The 18545-nt window shown below is 48.0% G+C and overlaps 2 protein-coding genes across 2 annotated transcripts in view; one reads left to right on the forward strand and one right to left on the reverse strand.

Moving 5' to 3' along the window:
* The window catches only part of LOC140425138 (cytoplasmic dynein 1 intermediate chain 1), a 502251-nt gene extending 485118 nt beyond the window's left edge, over positions 1-17133 (reverse strand). Inside the window, exon 1 of the mRNA XM_072509063.1 lies at positions 17114-17133. The gene's annotated coding sequence lies outside the window, so the exon portion shown is untranslated. The remainder of the gene's footprint in view (positions 1-17113) is intronic.
* sdhaf3 (succinate dehydrogenase complex assembly factor 3) overlaps positions 17119-18545 on the forward strand; it is a 74651-nt gene continuing 73224 nt past the window's right edge. The window contains exon 1 of the mRNA XM_072509067.1: positions 17119-17354. Coding sequence (XP_072365168.1) covers positions 17181-17354 — 174 coding nt within the window. The 5' untranslated portion in view covers positions 17119-17180. The remainder of the gene's footprint in view (positions 17355-18545) is intronic.

Below are 18545 nucleotides of genomic sequence, written 5' to 3' on the forward strand. Positions count from 1 at the left end.
CACCGTTCTTCCCCCCTGGTAACGTTAAAGCAGACGCCCTAGCGAAGGCAGGTTCCAGACATGGTTACTTTTGGAACCCTTCCCGAGAGCACCCCAGTACACGTGGTTCAGGTCTCACAGACCAACATTCAGGACTTAGCAAAGGCCCAGAAGGAAGATGAAAAACTCAGGGAAGTTTTAAAAGGAACCTTCCCAGCCCCGTACGACAAGTTTAAGAACACAATCACCAGACACGACGGCGTGATTTTGAAAGAAGGCATTATGTAGTTCCCAGCCAGGACAGGAACCAGATTATTTGCCAGTTCCATGACAATCATGGACACCAAGGCATTGAACCCACCCTAACCCACCTCAGACCTCTCTGCTGGTGGCCTGATTTAAAAGCCGATGTTACTCACTACATTGAAAATTGCTTGATCTGTGCCCAGAACAATCCGGACAGATATGCAAGAAAGGCTCAGCTGAGACACACCTGCCCCGTTAATGGCCCCAGGACGAATTTGCAGATAGATGACATAGGACCCCTATCCCCCTGCAGAAATGGTTATAAATGTGTTGGTGGTCATCGACACCTTCACAAAATGGGTGGAAGCTTTTCCATCGAGAACGAATATGGCCAAAACAACAGATAAAATACTAACACAGCACATCTTTACAAGATGGGGCCTCCCACGCAGTATAGAGTCCGATCAAGGCTCCCATTTTACAGGACGAGTAATGAAAAACGGCCTCACAATTTTCAGAATCAGGCAAATGTTTCACACAGCCTACCACCCCCAGTCAAGTGGTATTGTAGAGGGAACAAACAGAACTCTAAAAGCCACTCTCAGGAAAAAGGTACAACAGAATAATAGCACCTGGGATTCAATTCTCCCATTTGCTTTAATGTTCTTAAGAAACACGGTATCCACATCCACAGGATACACCCCCCACACCCTCATGACCGGATGCCCCATGAAAGGGACAGAGTATTTATTAGGACTGGATTTGGCCAGCCCTGCAGTAACCGCCCTCACGCATGAAAATGCTGTATAGCAGTTAATTGAGAACATAAAGGCAGTCCAACTCGCAGCAGCTGTGAGACTTGGGACCAGGAGGAAACAAAGCAAGGCTTGTTTTGATAAAAAGGTACACGCCACCGAGTTTGTAGTAGGGCAGCAAGTGATGCTTTCCCGATACAATCCCAGTTCATTCCTTTCCCCCAAATTTTCCGGACTGTACTCCATTTCGGACAAAGTCAGCCCGTTTGCATACAAGGTCACATATCCCAACGGCAAGTCTGCGTGGTTTCACATAAACCAGCTCAAGGCTTATGGCTCGCAGAACAACCATTCACACATCTTGCTTGCAGCAGCAGACGAGCACGCCCCACCCACAGATGACGTATTCCGACCCTCCCCAGCCAGTCCAGCCCGTCCTCAGACACATCTTCACCCCAGAGGCACGACTCCGCCTCTCCCTTCCTTCAACCAGCAGCGACAGTGATAGCGACAGCAATGACGACTGCCACAGCACACCACGTTATGATTATACCCCTGCACCAGGCCCCACTCCCAGCGAATCCGAGCATGATTCCAGTGACCCCATCAAAATCGCGTACATCAAATTCCCTGACCCCGACCCACCGCCCGACGATTACGGATTAAAACCTTGCAGCTCCAACCTCGACACACGATTCTGGCACCGCGACAATTCGTTCAGGCTCATCCGGAATGATGAGATGGACCCCAATTCGCCCCAAGCAGCTTTAGCCAAACCACTCCAGTCAAGAGTATGGCAGCCAGGAGAAGATGATGACATAGAGTCTGACTCCCACCAAACGAATCGCTTTGCGACCCTGTTCGCTATTGAGCAATGAGGTGTCCACATGATGGAAAAAAGGAACCGATGGAGAGATACGGTGTCCTTCCTGATGGAACCTGCACCATGTTTGTTGTGTGTTTGTTCGTTTAATGTACGTTTGTTGTTTGTGAATCTGAAAGTTTTTCATGGCCCCACGCCACCACCCTTTTGACTCCCAATGGCTGTTAGAGGAAGTAGTTTGTCGACAGACAACCGTTCCGAGGAACTAGTTTGTCGACAGACACCACTCATAGCTCCTCTCCTGATTCGATCACGAGAGGCAGCCCCCACGACGACCACATTCTTACTCATTCTTGCCAGTCGCTCAGGCAGTGAAGAAACTGCACTGGTCCCCGCCCTGCCTGAGGAACCCCTTCTGGTCAGCTATGCTCGGGTAGAGCACAAACGGCACTGATCACTGTCCTACCCGGGGATTCCACCCATTTCTAACCCGCCCTGGCCCATATGCACCCCATTTTGGCACTGTCAGTTTGAAATTCTTTTGTTTGTTTTTGGCGACCTTTAGGTTGCTTCCGTGTGCTATTTACATCCTCAAGCACTAGGATAGTAGATCGAACAAGCTGCGAGATGGCTCGCAGTGTCAGTATTTTTCGCGGATGTCTTGTCCAAAGATGCGGTTTAAAAAAAAAATTAGGGAGTCACAGATGGTGACCAATCATAATGGGTAATTGGCAACAAAGGACAGGCAGACAGACATACGAGATCTTAAGCAAGATAATAACAGATATTATGCTTGTGTCCATAGAACTCCGGAACCTCAGGAACCCAAGAGGAAGAAAAAGAAGAAGACAGAAAGATGAAGACTACCTTCATGTTCTACACCTGGATCTTAGCGGGATCCCTTCAGTTGCGAGCAGACGCTACCCCCCTGACCCCTACCACAGGCCGTGAATGATTCCCACCCCTTCCATACACTGAACCCCGAGATAGTTAACCCTAACCTGGTGTGACAAGTTCAGAACCTAGTATTCACTATCGTACATAGTAGAATCACTCTTCGTACTGACGATACTCTGCAGTGTCGTGCAGACACTTAGACTCAGAAAATGGCGAAGGAGTGCCTACCGCTTTCGCACCCCGGTATACACATTTAGGTCCCCTATTTTCGGACTTCACCAAACCCCCAAACCCCTTGACATGAATTAAAGTGCATCCGTTTTTCCTTATGTGTGTTTCGTTCAATAAAGAAACGTAAACCTCTGTGCTTGACTGCCAAGCCATAGAAACTTGTGTTGCTGCTATTTGTACATTTAAAGTGTTGTAGAATTGTTGTTGATTGAGTGAAGATAGTGCAAACCCATTAGCATACTAATGTGCCATCTCCGGGGACAAAAAAGTAACATTTAAGTAAATGATTCTAAGGCAGACACCCCGGCGCCAGAGGAGACCAGAACAAAGCAGGCCAATGGCCACCTAGGACACGCCCAGCCATCAGGGCACCCACCCCTTTATTGGAGGAAATCGATAGGAATGATTGAGAAACGGCCCAATTAATTGGGGCCAAGTTCAAGGCCCGCCCAAAAGCACGCAAAGACCCTTTTGGGTATAAGAAGGATCCCCCAAGAGAGAATCGCTCTCTTGGCTCCGGCTCTCACCAAGGAGAGACCTGCCCAAAAGCTGCACCAGAACAAGTAAGTCCAAAGTCAGCGCATGCTACCAGACAGACGACCTTAGCTGTTATCCCGTACCAGTTCCACCCTAGCAGCCTCAGAACCGAACAACGGCCATTGTTCCTCTGACTGAGTGGGCGCCCGAAGCTAAGTATAGGCTTTAGCAGTACTGATAGTTTAGTCTGTCGTATTTGTGCATGATTATATTTAACTGTGTGTGTAAATAAATAAGCATTTGACTTTGAACTAACTAACTGTGCATCGAGTCTTTGATCAGTATTCGGTTTGAACCTTGTGGCGGTATCGAAAGATACCTGGCGACTCTAGAGCAAAACGTAATTTGAATAAGGAAGGCGACCATATTGGCCGCCATATTCAGAGCCAAATAAAGAGAAACACAATTAGCAATACCCTCACCCGGCTTACTCACTGTTCCAACTTCTTCTGTCGGGCAGGACTGACCTCATTAACACTACAGCCTTGTATGGTTCACCCGATGCCGGTGTTATGTAGTTACATTGTGTACATTGTGTTGCCCTATAATGTATTTTCTTTTATTTCCTTTTTGTTTCATGTACTTAATGATCTGTTCTGCTCGCAGAAAAATACTTTTCACTGTACCTTGGTACACATGACAATGAACAAAAATCCAAATCCAAGGTGCCCTTCATGGAGATTCTTGAGCATAAGTGGCCTCAAGGAATGCGGAATCACAATCCTATGCTGTCGCAGAAGGCTATTTGCCTCACTCAATTCTGAACAAACATTGTAGTAACCTGAGCAGAAACCTTTAGGCCATCCCTCTCAGACATTTGATGACCTTTTGTTGGACTACACCTGCCTTTATTAGGCGCGACTTCTCATCGGGGACTGGAAGCGACGCAGCAATGAGATTGACATGTGGTTGCACATCCTCATCAACCAGGTGTACCTCTTTGATGGCTGTGGCTCGAGAAAGCGTGTCAGCGACAGTAAGGTCCTTCCTGCTGTTTGATGAGGTCAAAATCTTAGCACTGGAGCTTCTTCATCATGCGTTGGATTTTCGGGGACATTTGGCACAAATTCCTCTGCACAATCGAGGTGGCATATGGTGAGTGACATGTATATCATCACACCCCCAGAAACGTCGGAAGTCCATACATACAATCAGGGAATTTTTCCAAACCCAAGGCATTCTTTTTCAATTTGCACATACCTGCGCTCCGTTTCGGACATCGCTCTGGCTGCGTTTGCCACTTGCAGCCAGCTGTCATCAGCACCCTGCTGCAGCAACACCACTTCCAGGCAATCCTGAGATGTATCAGTCGAAACTTTTGTCTTTTTCGCCAGGTCAAAGAACGCAAGGACTGTTGTCAGTGAGATATGCATTGCTTGCCACTCCTGCTCATGTTTGGGAGACCACTGAAACACTACGTCCTTTTTTATCGAGTCTCGTAGTTGGCCGGTGTTGGAGGCCAGATCAAGAATAAACTTGCCAACAAAGTTGATCATCTCTAGTATGCGTAAGATGCCTTTTTTGCCTGTGGGACGTGGCATCATCAAACCAGCGGATGGCATTAGAGATCTATCACGTGACTCAAGACACCCAGATGCCATCATCAAAATGGCCTTTATCTTTTCATTATCCAGCTGCACACCTTGTGCCGAGAGTCTGTCCCCTAACAAGGAGATGGTATCAACCACGATTTGACATTTTGTTTGATTGAGTTTGATGCCAATTTTTGTTTAACCCGTTTTAGGACTCTGAGAAGTCTTCTGTCATGCTCCTCGCACGTGGAGCCCCAGATTATGATATCGTCAACAAAAACAAGGACGCCTGTTAACCCTTCAACTATGTGCTCTATTATAACCTGCCTGCTCACCACTGGCTGGGGACTAATGGCAATCCCACAATCCTTAGGGAGTATGAGCTTCCCCAATGAGGGGGGCGGAGAAATCATTCACAGATTCCCTGCATAAATAGAGCTGGCCAGTATGGAACCAGCTAGAAAGGAGTGAGCAGCAAGGGAGTTACTGCTGTTGTTGTATATCTATATATATATATATATATATATATGTTATTGTAAATAAATGTTATTTCTTTCTATTCTACAACTCATGCTGGATTCTTCGTGGTCCTCACAAAATTAGCGACGAGGGTTAAAGTGGATAGCTGTTTATGTTGCTGAAGCCACCTCCCTGGATTTTTGTTGGATACAGGTTGGAAGTTTTTTTTCTGTTACACCATGCCTCTGTACGGACGTTTGGATGTTTTTGATACTGCGCTGGAAAGTTGGAACCAGTACGCACAACGGATGCTTTACTATCCGGGCAAACAACATCATCGAAAACAAGTGCCAGGAGGTCATTTTGCTCACCGCCTGCGGCCCGCGTACGTTTGGGATGATTAGGAGCCTCACATACCCAGCTGCGTCAGACACCAAGACGTTTGATGAACTTGTGACCTTAGTGGGGCAACGTTTTAATCCAACCCCATCCACGATAGTCCAGCGTTACCAGTTTAATACCGCTGAGAGGACCCCAGGAGAGTCCCTTGCAGAGTTTCTATCCAGGCTACGCAGGATTGCGGAGTACTGTGAGTATGGTGAGACCTTGTCAGAAATGTTACGCGACCGTTTGGTTTGCGGTATTAACAATGCGGCCACCCAGAGAAAGTTGTTAGCTGAGCCAACATTGACTTTTCAACAGATCATTCAAATAGTATTGTCCCGAGAGAGTGCAGAACGGGGAGTGCAGGTGCTACAGGGAATGGAGGTGCACGCGTTGAGGCGCAACCCCTTCCGTCCAAAAGCGTCTCCCCGCACCCCTGCGGTACCTGGGGTGGCGTCCGGATTGATGCCAGTGGCCTCGGGATGTTCCTCCCCGAAGGGAGCCTTCTCCAGAACCAATGGATGAGGAGCCATGTCAATGTCGGACTTGTGGGCGCCGGCCCCGTCGTGGATGCCAGTCCTGGGGCCGCTAGAGGCGGCGTTGTTCCGACAGAAACTGGGGCCAGCGCAGGGGCCGTACCTTCCATTTAGATGAACCTACGGAGACTATTCCCGAGGACGTGGAGATGGAGGATGACTGCCTGCAGCTGCATTGTGTGGCAGCTCCCCCTGTGGCCCCCATTAAGGTGACAGTACGGATCAATGGTCACCCGCTTGAGATGGAGTTGGACACTGGCGCAGCGGTCCCCATGATCGTCCAGAGGACATTCAACCACATCAAGCAGGGTATACAGACCCTTACATTAACCGACACACAGGCCAGGTTGGCCACCTATACGGGGGAACCATTGGACATTACAGGAACTACGATGACCCCTGTTGTTTATGGACGTCAGTAGGGGCGTTTCTCACTTATCGTGGTGCGCGGCCATGGGCCCAGCCTGTTGGGTCGGGACTGGTTGCGCCATTTGCGGCTGTAGTGGCAGCACATCCTCCAAACAGGTTCTGGAGGGTTGACGGAGATCCTAGAATTGTATCCAGATGTATTCCAGCCCGGTTTGGGGAAAATAAAAGGGGCCGTAGCCCGTATCCAAGTCGAACCAGGAGCCACGCCGTGCTATTTCCGGGCGTGCCAGGTGTCTTACGCCTTGCTCGAGAAGGTAGAAGGGGAGCTCACTCGTTTGGAGTCCTTGGGTATTATCAGGCCCGTCCATTTTGCTGACTGGGCCCCGCCAATTGCACCTGTAATGAAGCCAGGTACCACAGTTCGCTTGTGCGGCGACTATAAATTTACAGTGAATATGGCTTCCCGTCTCGACCAATATCCAATGCCTCGCATAGAAGATCTCTACGCAAAGCTTGCAGGCGGACTCTCATTCACAGAATTAGATATGAGTCACGCCTACCTACAGTTGGAGCTGGACCCTGCCTCCCGGCCATATGTAACTATTAATACACACCCCGCGGGGCCTGTATGAGTATACACGGTTGCCCTTTGGGGTATCCTCTGCCTGCGCTATCTTTCAACGTGTCATGGAGGGCATCTTGAGAGGTTTACCGCGTGTCGCTGTCTACTTAGACAACGTTTTGATTACAGGAATGTCGGAGCAGGAACATTTGGAAAATTTGGAGGCTGTCCTTAGACGCTTTTCAGAGTCTGGAGTCCGTTTACGTTGTACAAAGTGCGTCTTTCAGGCGTAGTCTTCCTGGGTTATCGGGTGGACCGCGAAGGTTTGTATCCCGTCGCAAAGAAGGTGCGCGCAATTCAACAGGCATCGTAAACTATAACGGGAAGTTCCTCCCCAATCTGGCAACTACGCTGGCCCCTTTGAACCTTCTGCTAAAGAAGAATCACACCTGGGTTTTGGGTCAGCCACAAGAAACCGTTTTCCGGCGGGTTAAACAACAATTGTCGTTGTCTGGGTTACTAACCCATTATGATCCTGGTAAGCCTTTGCTCATCACGTGTGATGCATTCCCGTATGGTATTGGGGCCTTCCTGTCCCAAAAGCTGGAGAACTGGGCCGAGTGGTCGATAGCTTTCGCCTCCCGCACATTGACTGTGGCGGAAAAGAAGTACGTGCAGATCGAGAAGGAGGGCCTGGCGGTGGTCATTGGGTGAAATGCTTCCACCAGTATGTGTATGGCCGCCACTTCACTATTGTGACTGATCATAAGCTTCTGCTGGGACTTTTCCGAGAGGATAAGCCAATACCGCCCATTGCTTCCGCACGGATCCAGCGTTGGGCTTTGTTGCTCGCTGCCTACGAATATTCTCTGGAGCATAAACCAGGGACCCAGATAGCGAATGCCCACGCACTGAGCCGATTGCCTTTGTCGACCGGCCCCATGTCGACCCCCACGAGCGATGAGGTGGTTGCAACCCTAATCTTTATGGACTCCTTGCGTGTCACGGCATCACAGATCCGTGAATGGACGCAGATGTAGCCAGTCCTGTCAAAGGTTCGGCAAATAGTCCTGTATGGTGGGCAGCATAGACAGCTCCCTGGCGAGTTGCGGGCATTTTCCTCCAAGCTGTCAGAATTTAGCGGGGAAGGCAGTATTCTCTTGTGGGGGACCCGTGGGATTGTGCCGGAAAAAGGACAGGAGCTGATACTAAGGGACTTGCACAATGGGCATCCGGGTGTGACCAAAATGAAAATGTTGGTTCGGAGTTATGTCTGGTGGCCAGGCCTCGACACCGACATTGAAAAAGTGGCCCAAAACTGCTCCATTTGCCAGGAGCATCAGAAGCTTCCGCCGGCCGCGCCCCTACATCACTGGGAATGGCCAGGGCGGCCTTGGGCGTACTTGCATGCAGATTTCGCCAGCCCTTTTCAATGATCCATGTTCCTTCTATTAATTGATGCCCAGTCTAAATGGTTAAGGTGCATAAGATGGTAGGGACAACGTCCTGCGCAACAATCAAGAAGATGCGTTTGTCTTTCAGTGCGCATGGCCTCCCCGAGGTGCTGGTCACGGACAACGGCACTCCGTTCACAAGTGAGGAGTTTGCGAGGTTCATGAAGATGAACGGCATACACCATATCCGCACCGTTCCATACCACCCAGTTTCCAATGGGTTGGCGGAGCGCGCAGTGCAAACGTTCAAACTGGGCCTAAAGAAGCAGTCTTCCGGTCTATGGACACGAGACTGGCTCGTTTTTTGTTTACATACAGGACCACTCCACATGCGGTGACTGGGATAGATCCTGCGGAACTCCTAACGGGCCGGAGACTTTGCAGCCGCCTTGGCATGGTTTTCCCGGACATTGGTGCAAAGGTACGGCCACACTCAAGAACGGCAGGGACATGGTTTTTCTCGGCATCGGCCGATTTGGCAGTTTGCGCCCGGTGACCCAGTGTTCGTTTGAAATTTTGCTGGTGGTGCCCAGTGGGTCCTTGGCGTTATCGTTCGTCGAACAGGCCCTATCTCTGACCAGGTGCAAGCCCAGGGTCGTCTCCAGCGCAAGCAGGTAGACCACGTTCGGTCCTGAAGACCATTTCTTCCAAAGGTTCCCCGCCCCCTGAGCTCACTTCTACAGCCACAGAGACCAGATACAGTGGAGAGTATTCCTCACAATCTTCCTGTGGTGCCGCACTCAAAGCCTGCGCAGGTCATTGCAGAACCGCGTGGAGATAGGGATGCCAAGATGACAGAGGCAGTGGACTCCGACTCCGAGATGGAGACACAGGACGCCTCAAAGAGGGAGTCCTCGGGCCCACGGGCTGTGGATGTACAACCGTTACGGCGTTCATCGCGGAAGCACCATTCTCCGTCTCGTTACACACATCCCGATCCAGCGCCTCGTGCAAATGATGTCCGGCCTGCGGCAAAACGAGTCCGCGCTCTCCTTCGCCAGGGTCTTCGGTGGATTCCTTGGACTTTGGGAAGGAAGGGATGTTATAACCTGCCTGCTTCCACTGGCTGGGGACTAATGGCAATCCCACAATCCTTAGGGAGTATGAGCTTCTCCAATGAGGAGGGCAGAGAAATCATTAGCATATTCCCTGCATAAATAGAGCTGGCCAGTATGGAACCAGCTAGAGAGGAGTGAGCAGCAAGGGAGTTGTATATATATATATATATGTTATTGTAAATAAATGTTATTTCTTTCTATTCTACAACTCGTGCTGGATTCTTCGTAGCCCTCAAAATGCTCCATGGCATGATGGAAGATTTCAGATGCCAAAATGAGGCATTCTCAGGAAGCAGTAGCGCCCAAAGGGTGTGTTAAACGTGCACAGCTTTGTGCTAGCCTTGTCCAGCTACAGATGCCCTGATGACTCCTTCTGCCATCATTCTGTGTAACTCGGTCTTCAGTTTGTCCTTCAGGGATCAGGTACATGTCTCGACAGTGCATGACTGGCTTCGCATTCTCCTTCAACTGGATGCGATGGAAAAGATAACTAACAAACTATAATACAGACAATGGCTGCTAAATCAATTCAGTGAATTCTTCTAGAGTACTCTAAATGCGACTATCTTCTTGTACGACTTACTACCAACTTCCGGTGTCTTGAGTCATGTGATGAGATCTCTAGTGCCACCCGCTGGTCAGAGGTCATACCGATAATTATGTGCACTGATAGACAACTATGTATATTGAAGGGTACATGTATATCATCATACCCCCATCTATTGTAAGACTCCTGACACGACAAAGGCCATCTTGGGGGGCGTGGCACTTGCCCTATTGGCCACTCCACCTACGCCGGTGGTGGGGCCCATCTAAAATCACATCTGTAGGGGTGGTGGCTTCCTCAGCCTCCACTTCACCCGCAGCCCCACCATCCCTCGGCCATTGTACCCACTTCTCAAATGTATGGGAAGGTCATGTATTTCCTGAGGGCCGAGCGGGCGGTTCACCTCGTCCTTGAAAAGCGGCTCATGGTGGGCAGGACCAACGTGCCGGTGGACCCTCTTGATTTTAGGTCGATCTCTTCTGAGGCGGTGGGCCATCTAGTGCCCGACACCAAGTCTCCCCTCATTCACCCAGGTGAATGCTGGGATTTGTTACATGCAAACCGCGGTCACCGAAACCATATGCAACTAGCCCTCGACCAGTGGTCAGACTTGGCGCTGCTCATTAAGTCTTCCCACATCTATGTTGAAGAGGCAGGAGGTGCGGACGCGACTGAGCAGCGCTGGCTTAAATCTTTCCTTGCTGGACTGCCGAGGGATTGGAGAGGCATGCGCTACTCTGCTCCCTCTGAGCATTAAAAAGGTGACGGTGAAGGTGTCAGCCACAACATCAATGGCAGCAGAGACATGCTTCGCAGGTTCCAAACCTTTGGCCCTCCGGGATGGGAAGTATGTGATGTGCTTCCTGCAAAAAACCCACACCGCTCCAGGAGACAAAGCCATGTGGCTCCTGGAGTGGCGAGGGGGTGAGGTCGACATGAGTCACCTGACCTCACATTTAGGCGGAGTCACATCTCGGTCAGCCCGATAAAGACCCGGCACTGCAGCTGGTGTACAGAGAGAAGAGCGCGTTGCAGGACTAGCAACTTGTCGGGTCCAAAGACGCATACGTAACGTCCGGATCCAGATCATCACGAACATGGCCGATGGCTCCCCCTTCTTCTACTCGCTGGAAAAAAGGTACGGGGTCTGTCATCAGCTCTTTATGCAGCTGGCCAGTGACGTGTGCCTCGTCTCGGATCCGGTGCAAGTCAGGGCCCTAATCCAAAGCTGCTACAGCACCCTCTTCTCTCCGGATCCGTTCTGCAAGGATGCTTGCAGAGTTTTGTGGGAGGACCAACCGCTGATTAGCCTGGAGGGCACTGTTATATTATTGGGTTAAAGTAATATATGTCGTTACTAACTGGAGATGATGTTCGAAGAAAACTGAATGAATTTATTAAGCAATGTTAAAACTAATAAATGAGTTTGAAACTCCACTGAACTAACTCTAGCAATAAAGTAAGAATAAATAACTGTACAAACTGTATCTAAGCTAAACGTGGTGTCTAGGTTGAGATCCTCTCTGCTACACTGCTGCTATCTGGTAACTCCTGCATGGAAAGAGAACTGAAAGAGCTTGAGCTTCTGGGAATTCCGCTATATAGTGGATCTAGTAATGCCCTCTAGTGGTAGTGTTACAGCTAGGTGTTGTGATTAACCCTTTAGTTACATGTCTGTTTTCATATCATTACATCCCCCCCCCTTTCTTTTACATTTCTTGCTTGGTAACAAGTAACAATGGATAGTGAGATTAAAGGTAAGAACATGATATGTACACAGCAAATATGTTCAACAAAATGTTCATAAATTCAGTCTTTTAGGTTGTCTTCTTGTTCACGACGACCTTCTCAGAAGTTGCGGTGGAGACGTCAAAGTTTTGATAGTTGTGTGTGAATCACGACTGGTAGAGTTGTTGGTTATAGTGTCCCAAAATATTTCTTCATTAAATGAAACTTGAGGAAAAAGCAATTGTGGCGTATTGAAGTACCAACAAGTCATCATCAGGTATTCGAATGGCCGAATCAGTTTCATTGTCTGACCTATTTTTCTTGTGCCTGTGTTATCGATTTAGTATGTCATTTGCCTTGGGGGTGTTGCTTCTTTGTTTTGGAGCAAATTTGAATTTGTAAAATTCATTGGCATGACATTTGTTTTGTGTGGACAATGTCCATGTTATGTTTGTGCTCTTGCCATTGTTTTGGACTGTTCTGTAACATTGTCCTGTAGTTGTAGAGTTGTACCATGTTGTACAGGTTGCTGTTTCATTGTTGTTGTTTCTGTTGTTGTTATTTTTGTTGTTGTTGTGCTCAATGACTGTTCCTGGTGGATAATTCGAATCATTCTCAAAATTATCAGTGTCCTTTGTGGTATCTGATGTTTCATTTAGCTTTACGGTTTGAGGTTTGTGTGAATGGTCTGATGTTGCACTGATCCTGGTGACCTCAGTCATTTCTGGTAGACCTGATTCATTTTTGATTCCTTGGTGCTCCTCTTCTGGAGTCATTTCTGGTTGATCTGCTTCATCTTTGATCTCTTGGTGCTCATCGTCTGGAGTCAATTCTGGTTGATCTGCCTCATCTTAGATCTCTTGGTGCTCCTCTTCTGGAGTCAACGTTGTCAAGATTTCAGTTTCTTGCAGGTTGTCAAGAGTAGATGGTTTTAATTGATGCGGTCTCAGTGGATGTGGTCTCACTGGACTCATGAGTAGTTTTACTTTGATTGTTAAGTGCTTCTGTATAGTCTCGCTGTGATTTTGCACATCTTATATGTTGATTGTGACCTCTGTGTCACTGTTCTCACATACAGTTGGTAGACATTCATTGGCTTCTTGCTGTTGATTAAACGAGACTTTCACAGTCTTCTTCTAGTTGCTCAAATAAGGTGGATTGACCTTCACGGTCTTCTTCATGCATGGTTGTCGCTCTTGAGTCTTTAATAGCTTCCATTCCGGATTCTGTCAATATGCTCTCTGTGGAGGCTTCCATCGTTCTCTCTGTGGAGTCTTTCATTGCTACTGTGTGGAGTCGTGCAGTGTTCTCTCTGTGGAGTCGATTGGTGCTCTCTCAACGGAGTCGGTCAGTACTCTCTATGTGACATTGTTTTCTTCTTGGCTATTTGACAGGTTGCTGTCATCCAATGTATCAATGATCTGCCATTGCATCATGGTATTGGATTCATCTACCATGGGTAGAGTCGTATTGAGCTTTTCAACCGTGTTGCTGATGCTATGATCATTATATCCGAATAACTCAGCCATGTCTAAGTAGTATTCTTCAATAAACAAATCCTCTTCTTTGGTTTTGGATTTGTTATTGAGCTCTTCATTTTTGATTAACAAATCATCTTCTTCAGTTTTGGATTTGATAATGTGCTCTTCACCTTTTTATACTGCAAATTGTTTGTTCCGTGGTGCTGCGAGTATTATTTTCAACTGCTTGTTGAAGTTCAGGCATTGTTGTGCCTTTTGAGGTTAAAGATTTGGGTTTTGTAGCTTTAAAACTCTTATTTTTAATTTTTGGGCAGTTTGCCTTTAAGTGGGCGTATTCTGAGTCTTCTGACATCATGCAGCTCATGACGTAATGCGTAGGAATTGATTGCACATGCGCAAATTGATTATCTTTCAGAGTGCGCTCTTTTTGCAACTGCGCATACGCAGCTTCTCGTGGATGCGCAGAACGGTATTTTACTGGTTTGCGTCTTTTCTGGATGTGTGCAGGTGCGTACTGATCTGAGTACGCGTGCGCAAGATGGCTGCAGTTCAAAACATGCACCTTCTCCACTCCCAACACTACATCTGCCTTGTGGTAAATGTTTGCAATATTTTCACGGATTTTATATTCTAGGTAATGATTCTTTGATTGTTCATGAGCAAGGCATTTTTGTATAGCGATTTCTAATGTTAAATCCTGTTCACTCAGTAATTGTTTTCGGAGGTGCTCATCTTTTATGCCCCAATTTCGTCTCGAATCTCAGAATCATGCAGCATTAAAAAATTGCAGGATGCTAGCAGCTTAAGGTCTGTTATAAAGCTGATGAAAGATTCCTCTTTCTCTTGCAATCTCTTTGCAAAGATGTAGCGCTCAAATATTTCATTTGACTGTATTTTACAGTGGCTATCATATTTTTAAAGGATTGTTTCATACTTCATTTTATCTTGATCCTCTGAGTAGTTAAAAGAATTGTGGATTCTTATCGCGTGTGGACCAGCCATAGTTAGTAACAGTGCTATTTTACGAGCATCTGTCACATTTGTTAAATCAGATGCTTCTAAATACAGTTGAAATTGTTGTCTAAACAACCGCCAGTTAACATTAAGGTTACCGGTGATCCTGAGGTGACGAGGAGTTTGTGGTCTGTCCATCGTGCCAGGAATCATCAGGTTTTGTTCCGAAGACAATGCTTTAGTTGCCGAATAGCTGTCTATTCTTCTCTCTGTACTCACTAAATTTAACTAGGTAGATTCAGTAGCCACTCTGGTAACGTGTTATATTACTGGGTTTAAGTAATATATGTCATTAACAACTGTAGACGATGTTGAAGAACACTTGAGTCTTCGAAGTAAACTGAATGAATTTATTAAGCAATGATAAAACTAATAAATGAGTTTGACACTGCACTGAACTAACTCTAGCAATAAAGGAAGAATAAATAACTGTAAACTGTATCTAAGCTAAACGTGGTGTCTAGGCTGAGATCCTCTCTGCTACACTGCTGCTATCTGGTAACTCCTAAAAAGAGCTGAGCTAGAGCTTCTGGGAACTCAGTTCGATAGTGGATCTAGTAATGCCCTTTAGTGGTAGTGTTACAGCTAGGTATTGTGATTAACCCTTTAGTTACATTTCTGTCTACATATTACAGGCGTTGGGAGGCCTGATGCCTGGAGGAGCTGACTGGCGCTCTCGACAGCCTTTCCAGAGGCAAAACCCCAGGGCTGGGCAGGCTGACCGTGGAGTTCTTCAGGGCATGCTGGGACGACGTGGGGAGTGACTATGCAGGGGTTCTGGGGGAAAGTATCACGACCGGGGAGATGCCCCTCTCATGGTGCAGGGCCACCATTACTCTGCTGCCAAAGAGGGGTGGATCTCTGCTACCTTAAAAACTAGCATGGACTACAAGATCTTTGGCAAGGCGATGCCTTTACACCATGGCAATGTGCTGGATCACATGATCCACCCTGACCAGTCCTACACAGTCCTCATGGCTGCCTTGGAGAACACTTACCCAGAGATCAGAGGCTGAATGCCCTTGACTGCTGAAGTGTTCCCCAACTGGAAGGGAACATTCCTGCCTGGCGATTGTCACGCGATGTCGGTTCATCCGTTGTCGCAGTGTCTGCATAGTCTCGCCACGCTTCGGGACATCTTTTCCTGCAGCGTATGAGGTAGACAACGTTGGCCAAGTCGCACGAGTATGTACCGCATACATGGTGGGTGGTGTTCTTACGTGTAATGGTGGTACCCATGACGATGATCTGGCACGTCTTGCTGAGATTGCCATGGCAGGGTTGTGTAGTGTCATGGTCGCTGTTCTGAAGGCTGGGTCATTTGCTGCAAACAATAGTTTGTTTGAGGTTGCGCAGTTGTTTGAAGGCAAGTAGTGGGGGTATGGGGATGACCTTGGCAAGATGTTCATCTTGATCGATGGCATGTTGAAGGCTGCGAAGAAGAAGATGCCGTCCCAGGCAGTCTTCAGGACGCGTGACAACGTAGAATTGCAGAGCAGAAACTTTTAGCCAAGTTCCGCACACGAGTACGGCCTCAACCGGGACCTTGGATTCATGTTGCATTACATTCACCCCCCCCCCCCCCCCCCACCATCTGGCCTGGGCTTGTGAAATCCTACCACCTAACCTGGTTTGAGACAATTCACACCTCTTTAACCTGGGATTACCCCTCTCTCTGGATCTGTAAAGACTTAATTACCTGTAAATGCTCGTATTCAGAGTATCGTCTTGCATCTTTGACTTTGTCTATACATATATTTCTGGAACATACCTCTTCATTCACCTGAGGAAGGAGCATTGCTCCGAAAGCTAGTGAGCTGAAACAAACTGTTGGACTTTAACTTGGTGTTGTAAGACTTCTTACTGTGCTCACCCCAGTCCAATGCCGGCATCTCCACATCATGATCACCATTAATGGCAGGGAGCACAAATTTGAAGTAATTGGTAGAAGGGGAGTTGAGGACCTTTTTTTTAAGAGGGTGGTGGAGATCAGGAGAGCGCACTGCCCCAAAAGGTAGAGAAATGCAGAAACCCTCAGTAAAAAAATACTTGGCCGTTAGAGCTAAGAACAGCCTCAGTAATTAAGGATTGGGATATAGCCTTTTCAGCCAGCAGACTCAATCGGCCTGTTTCCGTGCAGATTACATTTCAATTTCAGATTTCCATAATCTGCAAAACTTTGCTTTTAGTCTATGTTTCTATGTCGGACACAGATGTTGCAGCTCCTTTCAGATCTTAGCGCCACCAGTGGGCTTTGTTTACGTCTCTGCAGCGACAAGCAATCAGGGCCTCGTGCAACAGCATTAATCAACCCACCTCCGCTACGGGCCCCGGAACCGATGCCACAAGACGGTAAGTAATAAATACTTAATAAAAATACTTGATAAAAAAGATGGTAATTATTAAAATATATTTCCTTTTCAATTGATTCTGCGGAATATGTGGAGTGGCAGAGATACGTATTGAGTCCCCCACGCCGGGCAACATAGATACTTCGTCCGGAGGGGTATTGGTGTCGTACCTCAGTAGATAGAAGGCGACCGGACACTTCCGGCGGGCTGGCGGCTCTGTGGTTGCCGGGGAGACGGATGGCAGCGGCTCGGCTCGGCCGGGTGCGCGCGCTGTACAAACGGATTCTGCTCGTACACCGCCTGCTGCCGCCCAATCTGCGCGTTCTGGGTGACCGCTATGTCCGAGAGGAGTTCAGGAGGAACAGAGTGGCTGGAGTGCAGGAGGCCAACAGGTTCATGGAGGAATGGGAGGTAGGCCTCGTGGAGTGACCTTTGCAAATGGCTGAGGCGTGAGAACCGAAATGATATATATATAGGTGTGTGTGATCGAGAATTGTACAGTATCTGCTCGCACCTTTCAGCTCCCAGGATATCCCACAGCCAGTGAATTGCTCACTCACAAGATGCACCCCCCCCCCCCCCCCCCAAACAAACAAACGAAGCTAAGTATGTAATCTCTTTTGGTGATGTTGGCCAGGGCACCAGGAGTGGACTCTTCCATTGGAGAAGTCTGAGCTTTCACAAGCCACCTTTCAAGATGGGACTGCCCTCGACTGTCCACCTGAATTATGCATTCCGGTCTCTGGAGTGGCTCCTGAACGCCAGTGTTCTGGCTCAAAGGTGGAAGAGCTTCTGCTTGAACCAATGCTGACATTGCGGCCGGAAATTCCTGTGGGTTTGGGAAAGTCTGACCTGTGCACACCTGTGTGTGACTGCTTGGTTTTTTTTGTCTTTTCAAACAGGATTGGGTGGCACAGTAGCACAATGTTTAGCACTGCTGCATCACTGCTCCAGGTTCGATTCCCGGTTTGGGTCACTGTCTGTGCGGAGTCTGCACGTTTTCCCTGTGTCTGTGTGGATTTCCTCCTGGTGCTCCGGTTTCCTCCCACAGTCCAAAGATGTGCGGGTTAGATGGATTGGCCATGCTAAATTGCACCTTAGTGTCGAAAAAAGGTTAGGTGGGGTTATGGGAATAGGATGGTATGGGCTTAAGTAAGGGCTCCGGTTCCCTCCCACAAGTCCCAAAAGATGTGCTGTTAGGTAATTTGGACATTTTGAATTCTCCCTCTGTACCCGAACTGGCGCCAGAATGTGGCGACTAAGGGCTTTTCACAGTAACCTCATTGCAGAGTTAATGGAAGCCTACTTGTGACAATAAAGATTATTATTATTATACTCGGTAGAGAAGATGTGTGAAGAGATCAGATCAGTCCATAAGAGGGTCGTTTAGGAGTCTGGTAACAACGTGGAAGAAGCTGTTCATGAATCTGTTCGTGCATGTTCTCAGATTTTTATTTCTCCTGCCAAATGGAAGAAGTTGGAAGAGTGAATAAGCCGAGTGGGAGGGGTCTTTGATTATGCTGCCTGCTTTCCAAAGGCAGCGGGTGATGTAGACAGAGTAAATGGATGGGAGGCGGGTTCGTGTGATGGACTGGGTGGTGT

The sequence above is a fragment of the Scyliorhinus torazame genome, chromosome 6 (genome assembly GCF_047496885.1).
Source record: "Scyliorhinus torazame isolate Kashiwa2021f chromosome 6, sScyTor2.1, whole genome shotgun sequence".
NCBI lineage: Eukaryota > Metazoa > Chordata > Chondrichthyes > Carcharhiniformes > Scyliorhinidae > Scyliorhinus > Scyliorhinus torazame.